This window comes from Geotrypetes seraphini, chromosome 13 (genome assembly GCF_902459505.1).
Source record: "Geotrypetes seraphini chromosome 13, aGeoSer1.1, whole genome shotgun sequence".
Lineage (NCBI taxonomy): Eukaryota > Metazoa > Chordata > Amphibia > Gymnophiona > Dermophiidae > Geotrypetes > Geotrypetes seraphini.
Window position 1 is genome coordinate 70,320,128 of NC_047096.1, and position 13,476 is coordinate 70,333,603.

General features: G+C 44.8%; 1 protein-coding gene across 3 annotated transcripts in view; it reads right to left on the reverse strand.

Moving 5' to 3' along the window:
* TLK2 (tousled like kinase 2) overlaps positions 1 to 13,476 on the reverse strand; it is a 148,469-nt gene that overhangs the window by 126,920 nt on the left and 8,073 nt on the right. For all 3 annotated transcript variants that reach the window (XM_033919041.1, XM_033919040.1, XM_033919042.1), the window contains one exon: positions 9,042 to 9,113. In XM_033919041.1, the coding sequence (XP_033774932.1) occupies positions 9,042 to 9,113 (72 nt within the window). The remainder of the gene's footprint in view (positions 1 to 9,041; positions 9,114 to 13,476) is intronic.

The following is a 13,476-nucleotide window of genomic DNA, read 5'->3' on the forward strand; positions in this document are numbered from 1 at the left end:
AAGTAGAGCAAGAAAAGTAAGGGCGACAGGGGACAAAACAATGATGCGTCCCTCAACCAACTGCAAATGATCTAGTGGGGATCCCGTTCACCAAGACTGAAGCAGTAGGGGCTGAATCTAAGGTCTGCAGGGAGGACAGGAACCATCCCCTTATGCCCACAAAGTCCAACACCTGGAAAAGATAAGGCCAATGAACCTGGTCAAAGGCCTTGGCCGCATCCAGACTCACGAGAACACCCAAGGTATTAGTGAATTGCGCTCTAGCCACAGCCAACAGCACCCGCCGAACATTCAGTACCGAGTGTCTGCCCTGCACAAAGCAAACTTGCTCGGGATAAATTATGCTAGGTAGAAGAGGAGTTAAACGGTTGGCTAGCAAATGAGCTAGTATTTTCAAATCCATATTTATTAAGGAAATCGGCCGGTATGATTCGACTTCATCTTTAGGTTTATTTGGCTTGGGAATCAATGTGATTGTGGCTTCATTGGCATAAGCTGGACATACCCCCTCCTCCTGGACAGCTACATAGTAACCCATAAGGGGCTCACATACCTGCAGAGATAGCATTTTGTAAAATTCAGCCGAGAATCCGTCAGAACCCGGGGCTGTACAAGAGCGTAAATTCTTAATTGCTTTCTGGATCTCCAGGCCCTGTAAGGGTTGATTCAAGGCCGCTCTCTGCAAGTCCGTGAACGGCATTCCTGCATCCTCCAGATAATCAAGGACATCCAGACCACAGTAAGGACCCGGACTAGTATAAAAGGTCGAAAAATAATGGTAAAAAGATTCAGCTATGTCAACAGGCTTTGTATGGGAAGTACCGGGGCCCTTCTTAATCTGTGATATGTACCTATCATCCTGCCAATTCTTAGTCAAAGTCGCCAGCATTCTGCCCATTTTGTTCCCATAGCGATAAAACTTATATTTTCGGTAGAAGAGGGAATGTTTGGTACAATCATGCAATAAAGTATTGAGAGCAACCTGAGCCGAGTGAAGTTCTTCCCGTAAGGCAGGGGTAGGATTCCGCAAATAGCAGGCTTTCAGATGTGAGTATTGTTTTTCCAAACGAATAACACCACTCGAAATACATTTATTCTGGGCTGCAACATAAGCTATTACAGCCCCCCTAATGACAGCTTTAGTGGTCTCCCAGAAAAGGCCCAGGCTAGTTTGGTGTTGGCCATTTGTCAACAAGTAATCATCCCAACATTTCCGCAGATACTCCATAAAATCCGGATCATCCTGCAGATACGAAGGGAAGCGCAACTGGGAGGACCCCATAGGAAAAATTCCCCAGACAACTTCTAACCAAATCAGGCAGTGATTCGAGGCTTCTAACGGGTCAATAGTCGCCTCAGTAATCCAAGGAAACAAAGATTCTGAGAAAAAAGGTAGTCCAAACGGGAGAACGTCCCATGGGTGCGAGATTCATGAATATAATCCCGTTCAAGAGGATGGAGAAGCCTCCAAGGATCCACTAAACCCAAGGATTGACAGAGAAAAGGAACACCTTTAGTAGGGGTGCCAGGGGAAAGAGCTGCGGGACCGGAGCAATCAAGTGTAGCATCCAGCACCTGATTAAGGTCCCCGGCCATAATAAGCGTCAGGGACGTGTCTTAAAGACCCAGAGCAACCAGAGAATCAAAATAGGTCTGGGAGTGTTAGGGCCATATGCTATCAGTAGCCTGAAGTCTGTACCCTGTAGTGGAGTAGTAAATATCTACCCCGGGAATCCTGATGTTGTGAAGTAATGGCACAATGTAGACCTTTGCGGACCAGTAAACTACCACCCGCCTTTTTTTCCTGGGGAAGAAGCATAAAATACAAAGCCCACCCAGCCTCTCTTCAATTTCTTATGTTCCTCCACTGTCAATTTAGTCTCCTGCAAGCGGGCTAAATTAGCACGATGATGTTTTAGTTGTCTCAAGATCTTTGTATGCTTGATCAGGGATGTTATACCAGACACATTCCACGATACAATACGAAGTGGACGGTCACCCAGGGGCATTAAGCAAGCAGCGCATACTGAACGCAAAATATACATTCTGCACCCAGGCGCCCAACCCCACCCAAGTGCTAACCATATCACACCCAGCATAAAGCAATACAATTAGTAACTTGCTCAAGAAACAATTATACAAGCAAAACAAAACGAAAAACATTCCCCAGAATATCAAACCCGTAGACTGTTCCCAACCAAAACTCCCAGCCCCACCATGTCCCCAAATAATCCCATAGAACATATCCCCAAAGGAATATGCAGCAGGCCCGTAACTGACACCTGCGGAGCCCTACCCTTCCAAAAACAATGGTAATACAAGTAATACCAACAGTACAATCAAAGCAAATGGAACCTGGCTGGAAATCAAATCAGCAGAGACCAGAAATTAGTCACGGAAGCTCAGCAGAAGAGCCAAAGGTCACATTGATGTAATCCGCGGCTTCCGTAGCAACATTCAATGAGTGCCAAGAACCATCATAATGGATCTTCAATAAGGCTGGGTAAACAAACAGAAAGCATTTCTTAAGGTCCACCAGCTTCGTGCAGAGAGGATAAAAAGCCTTCCTGCGGTCCGTAAGAGCAGCTGAGTAATCCTGGCTAATGCGAACAGTAGAACCCCTCAACTGCAGGGTGTCTCGTTTAGCCCAATATTGTCGCAAAATATCCATTTTGTGCCGATAATTCAGAAATTTTGCTATCAACACATGCGGTCTGGAGTCCCTGGTAGGGTGAACTCCGATACGATGGGCCCGTTCCAAACAGAGGGGACCCAGTGCCGAAGTATCAGGAAATTCCAACTCCAACCAACCTTCCAGCTCAGCAAGAAACGTGCATCTGGTATTATTTCATGGACGCCCAGAAAACGAAGGTTGCTGCGGCAGGACCTATTTTCAAAGTCATCCAATTTATCGTCCTGAAGACGCACCGTTTCTTGCAAGGCCGCGATATCCAATTCATGAGAATTGAGCGTGTCTTCCGCCGGACACTCGCTGCTCCAAGTCGGTGGTCCAGACTGTCGTGTCCAACAAAAGCTGTTCCAAGCAAGTCATTTGCGTTGCAAGAGTGTCCATTTGCGGTCCTAGAACCTGCGCTACCGCCGTTTTAATGTTGTTGAGCGCCGTGTCGGTGAACTCCGACACCGCGGTGCCCGACGCAGCCACCATCTCGGGCTTTGACTAATTTTGTAATTTACCTCTAATCCTGTCCCTATAACCTTACCTCTACTCCTATCTGTACCCCTCAATCCCTTTGTCCTCTAGGTCCAGACCTTCTTTGAAGCCCTGTAGCGTACTTCTGCCTATCACATCCTCCGGCAGTGCGTTCCATGTATCCACCACCCTCTGGGTGAAAAAGAACTTCCTGGCGTTCGTTCTAAACCTTTCCCCTTTCAATTTCTCCAAGTGCCCCCTTGTACTTGTGGTTCCCCTTAGTTTGAAAAATCTGTCCCTGTCCACTTTTTCTATGCCCTTCATGATCTTGAAGGTCTCTATCATGTCTCCCCTGAGTCGTCGCCTTTCCAGGGAGAAAAGCCCCAGCCTTTTCAGTCTGTCAGTATATGAGAAGTCCCCCATACCCTTTATTAGCTTAGTTGCTCTTCTCTGGACTCTCTCAAGTACCGCCATGTCTTTCTTGAGGTACTGGACACAGTGCTCCAGGTGCGGGCGCACCATTGCACGATACAGTGGCAGGATGACTTCCTTCGTCCTGGTTGTGATACCTTTCTTAATGATACTCAACATTTTGTTCGCTTTCCTTGAGGCTGTGGCGCACTGCGCCGACGCCTTCAATGTTGTGTCCACCATCACTCCCAGGTCTCTTTCAAGGTTGCTCACCCCTAGCGATGATCCCCCCATCTTGTAAGTAAACATCGGGTTCTTTTTCCCAATATGCATGACCTTGCATTTCCCTATGTTGAAGCTCATTTGCCACTTTTTGGCCCACTCTTCCAGTGTTGTCAGATCTTTTTGGAGGTCTTCGCAGTCCTCCATGGTTATGACCCTGCTGTATAATTTAGTGTCATCCGCAAATTTAATAACCTCACATTTTGTTCCCGCCTCCAGGTCGTTAATAAATATATTGAAAAGGAGCGGTCCCAGCACCGACCTCTGTGGAACTCCGCTCGTGACCCTTTGCCAATCTGAGTAATGGCCCTTTACTCCAACCCTCTGTTTCCTGTCCGCCAGCCAGTTTTTGATCCATCGGTGGACCTCCCCTTGCACCCCGTGGTTCCATAGCTTCCTTAGCAGTCTTTCGTGTGGTACCTTGTCGAAGGCTTTTTGGAAGTCAAGGTAAATGATGTCTATGGATTCCCCTCTATCCACCTGGCTGTTCACCCCATCAAAGAAGTATAATAAGTTCATGAGGCATGACCTGCCCTTGCAGAAGCCATGTTGGCTCAACTTTAGCTGCCCATTGTTTTCGATGTGTTCCCAAATGCTGTCTTTAATCAGCGCTTCCATCATCTTTCCGGGAACGAGGTCAAGCTCACCGGCCTGTAGTTTCCTGGGTCTCCCCTTGAGCCTTTCTTGAAGATGGGCGTGACATTTGCTATTTTCCAGTCCTCTGGGATCTCTCCAGTTTTTAGGGATAGGTTGCATATTTGTCGAAGTGGCTCAGCTATTTCGTTCCTTAGTTCCTTGAGTACCCTTGGGTGAATGCCGTCCGGACCTGGCGATTTGTCGCACTTTAGCCTGTCTATCTGCCTGAGGACATCCATCTTGCTCACCTCTAGTTGGACCAGATTTTCATCCTGATCTCCTTTTCCGATCTGCTTGGGTTCCGGAATGTTGGTTGTGTCCTCCATTGAGAAAACTGACGTGAAGAACTCATTTAACCTGTCCGCTATCTCCTTTTCCTCTTTTACCACTCCCTTTCTGTCTCCATCATCCAAGGGTCCTACTTCCTCCCTAGCTGGTTGCTTCCCCTTGACATACCTGAAGAATGATTTGAAGTTTGTTGCTTCCCCTGCCAGTCTTTCTTCATATTCTCTTTTTGCTTTCCTAACCACTCGGTGACACTCCTTTTGGTGTCTTTTATGCTCCTTTTGGTTGTCTTCTGTCTGGTCCTTTTTCCATTGTTTGAATGATGCCTTCTTATCGCTTATTGCCTTTTTCACTGCATTTGTTATCCACACTGGGTTTTTTGTTCTATTTTTCTTGCACCCTTTCCTGAACTTGGGGGACGCACAGGTTCTGTGCTTCGTGCACCGTGCCTTTGAGTAGGGTCCAGGCCTTTTCTATGGACTCTATCTTCCTTGTGGTATCGATGAGTTTCTTTCCCACCATTTTCCTCATGGCATCATAATTCCCTGTTTTGAAGTTGAGTGCTGTCGTTGTGGTTCTTTTCACCTTTGATGGTCCAATTTCTAGCCTGTACTGGATCGTGTTGTGATCGCTGTTTCCTAGTGGGGCTAGTACCGCCACCTCCTTAGCGGGTCCCCCTAGTCCATTGAAGATTAGGTCAAGAGTGGCATCTCCCCGTGTTGGTTCCGTGACCAGCTGTTCCATGAAACAGTCCCTCGTGACTTCCATGAATTTGGTCTCCCTCGTACAGTTTGAGTGCCCGATGCTCCAGTCTATTCCCGGGTAGTTGAAGTCCCCCATCACCACCACGCTTCCGCTTTTGCATAACTGCCTCAGTTCGGCCTCCAGGTCCTGATCGATTTCTTCCGATTGTCCAGGTGGGCGATAGTACAGACCCAATTTTATGTCTGTTCCTGCTCCTCCTGGTAGTTTAACCCATAATGATTCCAAGTCGTCCGCCCTTACTGTTGTTCCATCCTGGTTGAAGGTATGGAATCTTTTATATATAGCGCTATTCCTCCACCCTTTTTGTGTGACCTATCTCTCCTGTAGAGTTTGAACCCTGGTAAGGCCACATCCCATTTATTGTCATCAGTCCACCACGTTTCTGTGACTCCAATTATGGCTAGGCCCTTTTTGCAGGCTAATACTTCCAGCTCTCCCATTTCAGCCCCTAGGCTCCTAGCGTTAGTGTACAAGCAATGTAAGTCCCGGTTGTTTGCCTTTCTTGCTGGTTTTCCTCGTGGTTTGGCACTCCTGGCGTCCCCCTTGTAAGTTGCTAGTCCCCAAGCCTCGTCTCGGTCATCCTCCTCCTGTGGTGTATCTGTTTACTCCTCAGCCTGTTTCCCCATTTTTGGTTGTCCCTCTGGGATCCGTTGTTCTCTTTTAGTCCTGCTTACCAAAGACATTTGTGCCTTAGACTCCTGCGATCTATCCTTAGGTCCTTTTTCAAAAAATTCCAACTCAGTCCTGAGCCCTCTTTTATAGTGCCCTTGTTCAATATCCTTGGCCCTGGTCCTCTGCATTGCGTCCTTAGGTCCTTTTCCCAAAAATTCCCACTCAGCCCCAATCCCTTTTTTACAATGTCCTTGCTCAATGTCCCTGGCCCTAGGCCCTTGTATTGCTCCCGTAGGTCCTTTTTCCAAAAATTCCCACTCAGTCCCCTGCCCTCTTTTACAATGTCCTTGCTCAGTATCCTTTTTTGATACATTTGTCCGATGTGTCAGATTGACTGTCGGCTTTCCCCCCTTCCTTAGTTTAAAGCCAAGTCTATGATGCTCTGGACGTTGCGTGCCAGCATCCTCGTCCCAGTCATGCTCAGGTGCAGTCCGTCTCTCCTGTAGAGTTTATTCTTTCCCAAGAAAGTTGTCCAGTTCCGAACAAAAAGGAAACCCTCCTCCTCGCACCATCTCCTGAGCCAACCGTTTATTGCTTGTAGTTCACTCTGCCTCCGTGTGTCCGCTCTCGGTACTGGCAGGATCTCCGAGAAGGCTAGCTTGCATGCCCTCAGTTTCAGTTTCCTCCCCAGGATCCTGAACTGATCAGTTAGTGCAGTCCTGTTGTAGTCCCTCCTGCTGATGTCGTTGGTTCCAACATGGATTACTACAGCTGTCTCTTCTGTCTCGGCCCCTTCCAGGATCCTTTCAATTCTGTTGATGACATCCTTCGTTCTTGCCCCGGGGAGACATGTCACTAGTCGGTCGTCTCTCCCTCCGGCTATGTGACTGTCCACTCCTCTCAGGATTGAGTCTCCTACTACGATAGCAGATCTCCCCTTCCTCAACTGTCTCTCCGGTCTCAGGTCTGTGTCAGTGGCGCAGTCACCTAGTCCTTCCTCCGGGTTCTGTTGGGTCTCCTCCTCATCTGCCTGTCCAGTTTCCCCGCAAGGCCCTACTTTCATGGTGTCTGGTGGATTTTGTCGTCCGACTGTTGATTCTCTCCTGATGAGCTGGTCGTCCTGTGCCTCCACCATCCTGCAAGCCTCCTCGATGAACTTCTCGAGCTCTCTGACTTGCTCCATGATGTGGTCCTCTCTGGTGGTGTCTTCATTTTCCCAGCACTGCTCCTCTATGGTGCATAGTCCCTCCAGTTCCTGTACTCGAATCTGCAGTCTCCCGACCTCCTTCTTCAGGCTATCCAGTTCCTGACATCGACTGCATATGTATGCCCGCCTCCCGGAGGGGAGGTAGTCCCTCAGTGGTTGAGAGTGGTTCCTGGCGTGCAGCTAGCTGAAAGAGTAGAGAGAGAGAGAAGAATGAGAAGCTGAAAGAGTAGAGAGAGAAGAATGAGAAGAGAAGGAAAGTACCTTTTTTTTTTTAAGGTTAAAGTTAGGTTTTTTAAAAATTAGGTTTTCTGCTCGGCTGCCTGGGCTCCTTCTCAAGGCTCCTTCGCAAAGGCGCTCTCGCTAAGGCGAGCACCTTTGCCGCTCGCCTTCGTCACGCGCTGAACGTCTGGGCGCCGTTGGCACCCTTTCTCTTAAAGGGGAGCCCGGGCCGATGCGACCTGTGATGCGTGGGGGTGGGCGGAGCTAGCTCTCGCCGCGACCCCGATCTGCCTGCCTGCTGCTTAGTCCTCCTCCCCTCTACTTTTTCGGCTTCCTCCCTCTCCTCTGGATCTAAGAGAACAAAAAGAAGAAAACCTGCAAAGAAAGAAACACTGCCGCAGTCCGCCTCGTGCCCCGGCTCCCTTTCTCTTAAAGGGGAGCCCGGGCCGATGCGATCTGTGACGCGTGGGGGTGGGAGGAGCTAGCTCTCGCCACGATCCCGATCTGCCTGCCTTCTGCTTAGTCCTCCTCCCCTCTACTTTTCCGGCTTCCTCCCTCTCCTCTGGATCTAAGAGAACAAAAAGAAGAAAACCTGCAAAGAAAGAAACGCCGCCGCAGTCCCCTTCTTAATCATTCCCACCGCGAACAGAATGCTAAGAATGATTAAGAAGGGGATCACGAATAGATCAGAGAGGGTTATCATGCCACTGTGCCGCTGTAATGTTTTGCAATAGAGACCTGACTCTCCCGTTGGTCAAGTCTCTTTAAGACATTGACACGTTCAGCCAAAGACAATGACTTTTGTCCAGCATGGTGGACACATTCAGCCAAAGACAATGACCTTTGAGCAACACGTTGACACGCTCAGCCAAAGATTTTTCTCTATGCGAAGCCATGATGCAGTTTCAAAAGTTCTAACACCTGGCCAAGCCTAGACTGATGATCCGAAACACATGGTTTATTCACGTGAGAACGTGATTGCTTTTAACCGGAGTGAACGTAACGTGAACGAATCGAGGTGGTACCTATAACATCAGTGCGCATAAGCGGATTGTGTGCTTATCAGAATTGCAATTAGTCAGAGTTTACGTCCATTGACTTTAATGTAAAAAAAAAAAAACCAAAACCCCCCAAAAAACGGGACCATGGTGGTAGGCTGCAGATAACCGAAGCGTGTGCTTAACCAACATGCACTTAAGTGCAGTCGACTGTACTTATCTTCTGTACTGTTCCCTAATAGAAAACACCCAACGCAATGTGCAGCACAAACTACTACATGTATAAATTTATCAGCTCACAAGATTAAAACTTACAGAATACAATATTAAAATATAAATGATATACAAGTCGGAATCTTTTGTAGGAAAATGTTATATGGCTTATATTTTTAAATATAAGAATCCCTAGCAGAAACATGTGAACTGAAAAGTAATGGGCTCAGGTCCTTCCTGCACTGTAACAGACTCTTCTTACCTCCAATTCTTTGTCACTCAAAGAGCCAATGCTACACAAACTCTGGTTGGATGATTCACTATTCAATGGACCCTGTGGTGAAAAAAAAAACAAGGCAGACCCCATTTACGTTAATATCAGGCACATCAACCTCACTGATGAGCACAGGCAAACAGGCCAGTGTAAGACTTCCATGTAAAATCAAACTTTAGGGTAAAGCAAAGTTGCACACTTGCCCTATATTAGGGCAGGGTATCCATTTCTAAGCACTGTCTAGTATGAGCTGGACAAGCAGTTAGTCTATTTGAATGCAGAGAAGTAAAGATTACTAAATACAATACAAAAAATGTGAAGCTGAAACCTTTTTATTGGACTAGCTTAACACATTTTTTGATGAGCTTTGAAGAGCTAAACTCCCTTATTCAAATCAAAATGGAATAAGCAAAATTTGGCAATACTAGAATAGAAAAGTGATTCATGAAAGCATTTCAATGATAGCCATAAAATTCTATCTGTCAAGTCTCTTCTTTCCCTTTCAGACTGCTACTGAAATACTTTTCATGATTTGCTTACATTTTCTGCTATTGCTATCTTTTGCTTATTCTGCCTTGAACTCAGGAAGGTAAAATTATGTCCTTACCTGATAATTTTCTTTCCTTTAGTAACAGCAGATGAATCCAGAGACTAGTGGGATTACATCCATCAGCCAGCAGAGATAGAGAGCACTTGATTTATCCTTGGGTATATCTTGGATGCACAGCCTCCTGGCCAACCAGTATAGGTCTTCTCAAAGTAGTTGAATTAAAACACAAAGTAAATAAAAGGCATGAGACATTATCAATGGTATACCTAGTAATGTCTCATGCCTTTTATGTGCTAGAAATTTATGCCTGGGAATTTAGAAAAACTGCCTCTTAATCAAATTGATAATCCTCAACCAATGGATTTAAATAATATAACAGGTGAACTAGAAAGCTCCCAGGAAGAAACTGTGTCTCTGTCTCTGCTTGCTGGTGGATGTGTGCTGTCCCATTGGTCTCTGGATTCATCTGCTGCATCTAAAGGAAAGAAAATAAACAGGTAATTTCTCCTTTAGTGTGTGACTTGCATGCTCACAAGAAAAAAATTAACGTGGGATGCCTCAGCATGCCCTGTAGTATACCACGTTACTATCTTTTTATCACTTTACTTTAACAATTAACAATAATTTCACACTATGAATTCCACAATACATATAGAATTGCAACTATATTCAAACAAGAATTGTAACTATATTCAAACAAGAACAAGAGGGCACTCAAGAAAATTGAAGGGAGACAGATTCAGAACAAATGCTAGGAAGTTCTTCTTCACTCAGAGGGTGGTGGATACCTGGAATGCACTTCCAGAGGAGGTGGTAGAGCAGAGTACAATTTTTGGTTTCAAAAAGGGGTTGGATAAGTTCCTGAAGGAAAAGGGGATTGAAGGGTATAGTTAAAGGAGTACTATACAGGACAAAATGTCTTAAGTAAAGGATCACTTACAGGTCCCTGACCTGGGGGGCCGCCGCGGGAGCGGACTGCTGGGCGCGATGGACCTATGGTCTGACTCGGCAGAGGCAATGCTTATGTTCTTATGTTATATTAATACCATGGAACTGATAATTTCCCTAGTGTTTGAACAGGACTTGAACACAATTATGAAGGCTTTTTTTCAATCCTCGCAGAATCTTTTCATGGGTCAAAAAATTTGGATATACCCAGATGTAACAAAGACTTCTCAAGACCGTAGGAAGATGTTTTTAGCTATGTGAGATGCAGTATTAAAAATGGGAGCTACATTTCTACTTAGTTACCCCTGTAAATGCCTTTTACGATATGCTGGGACTAATGATGTGGCCCTTCGGCTCAAATGAACCTGGGAATGGCAGCCTATTAAAAATGGACAGCTATGTGGTGGAATGGGCAAGCATGAAAAATAAAATAGCCATTATTTTCCTTCCATTGCTCTGGATTTTACTAATCTGGGTTTTTGGTTATAAGATAAGGACCTATCCAAGGGCAAAGGAGGAGGGTTTAAATGGCTAGATAAAATTACAATTGGAGAAGCCAGAACACAAACCAGATAAAACAAACAGGGGATAATATATTGATCTAAATATGTGTTTTTGTGCTGAGGTCACTGGAAACAGGGAGAGAGCAGCATTCTCTTAGGACCCGTGAAGATACACACAGGCTGTAGCTGTAGCTTAGTTTTATGAAGTCCCATTGTTTCAATGTGTGTCCAATTTGATCTCCAGAGACCTGTAGAACAGATAAGGTTTGGCTTTTGACCTGGTTGGTATAGAGATGGACTTTTCTTCTTACTACAGAGATTACATTCCAGGGGAGGGGGTTTCCCTCTCCTTTTTTGCAAGGTAAAGTTAGAAATGCTAATTGGATATACAAAATGATGAATTAAATTTAGTGCACTAATAATGTAGGAACTTTCATATTCAAGGGTTCAGATTGAAATATAATTACCTCTAACAATTGTATTGGAGGATGCATATAGGAAAATGTAGGGTTTGTTGTGTGAGTGGATTAGCCACTCCCCTTTTCTTTCAATGAGACACGGGATTTTCAGTGCATGCTCTTAAATGACTTAGTCACATGGGAGCAGTAGTCGACCTCTAAAGAGAAACGATAATTTTTCCTCTGTAAGTATATTGTAATACTTTTTATTGTAATACTTTTTCCTGGTTTCTTCTGTACCTTTTCTTTATTAGATAAGCTGGTATTAAAATGTAACTTTTAAGAATTCTTGTGTGAGGGGGATGGACACTCCCCCAATATGCATACAAGTGCCTTATATGGTATCAAGTATTGATGACCAATTATATGCAGGCAGTAAAATGTCGTCATATATTAGGTATATTTAAGTGAACCTAGCAGAACAGAATTTTGAGGGCATTAAGTCAGGGAAGTTGCATTGATACTACCTGATTTGCAATGTGCTCCATTGTACAAATGAATGCCTTGAAACAGGAAGTCAAAGATGGACTTCTCGGCTCCATGGAAAACTGAGAACTGAGGAGACGCGCCCTACGCTGGGCGGGAAGGCACTCGCATATGCGCAGTGCGGGCGACTCAAAACTTCAAGTTTCTTCAAGCAAGTCTGCTTGTGAGGAGTCCGCATCCGGGCTCCGTCGATGACGTCACCCATATGTGAGAATACCTGCCTGCTTGTCCTGGGATAACATGGCACTACCCTCCATATCCTTCCACAGGACCTAATGTGCTCAATCCCTCCTCTACATCAATTAACAGAGATAAAAAACAGTCTTTATTTTCAAGAGGTAAGATTATTCAATTACATATCAGCAGCATTAACATATCAATTTATTAACTGCCTATCAAACATAAGTGGAGAGGTAGCCTAATGGATAGTGTAGTGGCACGAGAACCAGGAAAACCTGGCTTTGTTTTTATAGTGCATTAAAACTTTTTAACAGTGCTTCCCTCCCAAGACCAATAGGCACAAAAACCTTCCTGCAGAAGTTTCCTGATCAGTTGCCTATTTGAGGATGCTTGGATCAGTATGATTTACACCTCTTAATAGTGGAAATGTAAATACATTGCATGGAGTTTGTCTGTGCTCATCTTTTCCTTCACAGGATTTCACAGAACACAAAGAAGAACAAATAACAACAACAGCATAACCAAACTAAAGAACAGATCCATGACCTTTTAGTAAAAAAGCAGGGGGCAACAAAATAGCCAGTTTTCACTTCTCCCAATGGGTAGGCCTCTAAAACAAGTTGCAGGGCATAATACAAGGACAACAACCAGACCACATGATGATCTTCAACTATAAATATAAAAATCTGAAGCATTTGCCAAAGACTGGAAAGAATTAACTATTTGCATACAAGTACTGTGTTCAGTGGGGAAGGGCAGAAAGTTGTTGGACAGAGACAAGAAAGGCTGTACCAAATTTACTGATAGGGAAATTTCACCAACAGGCCAGAAAGACTCGATAAGGTAGGTTTAACATGACATCCAATTACTACCAATACATATTTGTGTGTGTCATATCTCAGGCTCTCTGCTCCCAAGCCACATAAACACTCACAAACCAGGAGGGGATAGACGCTGGGATTATAGATACACTGGAAATGGACTGTATTTATTCATTTCCCCAGACACCTTCAGCTAGGTGGCTCGATCCTTGCCCAAGTAGTTGCGCTCTCAAAAGCAATACTTTCACTAGCCATACAGTTTAATTTGATATGAAAGGTTAATATTTAATAAATATGTATAATATAGATAAATTAATAATTTCTTAATGTCACATTTTATATATAATGTACTGTGTTTTGTGGTGTAAATTTGCTGTGTTTTTACAGTTCTTACCTCTTATTAGAAACTGCACTGAACTGTGAGGTATTGCAGTATATAAATACATTTATTATTATACCACTGATAAAATATTAAGC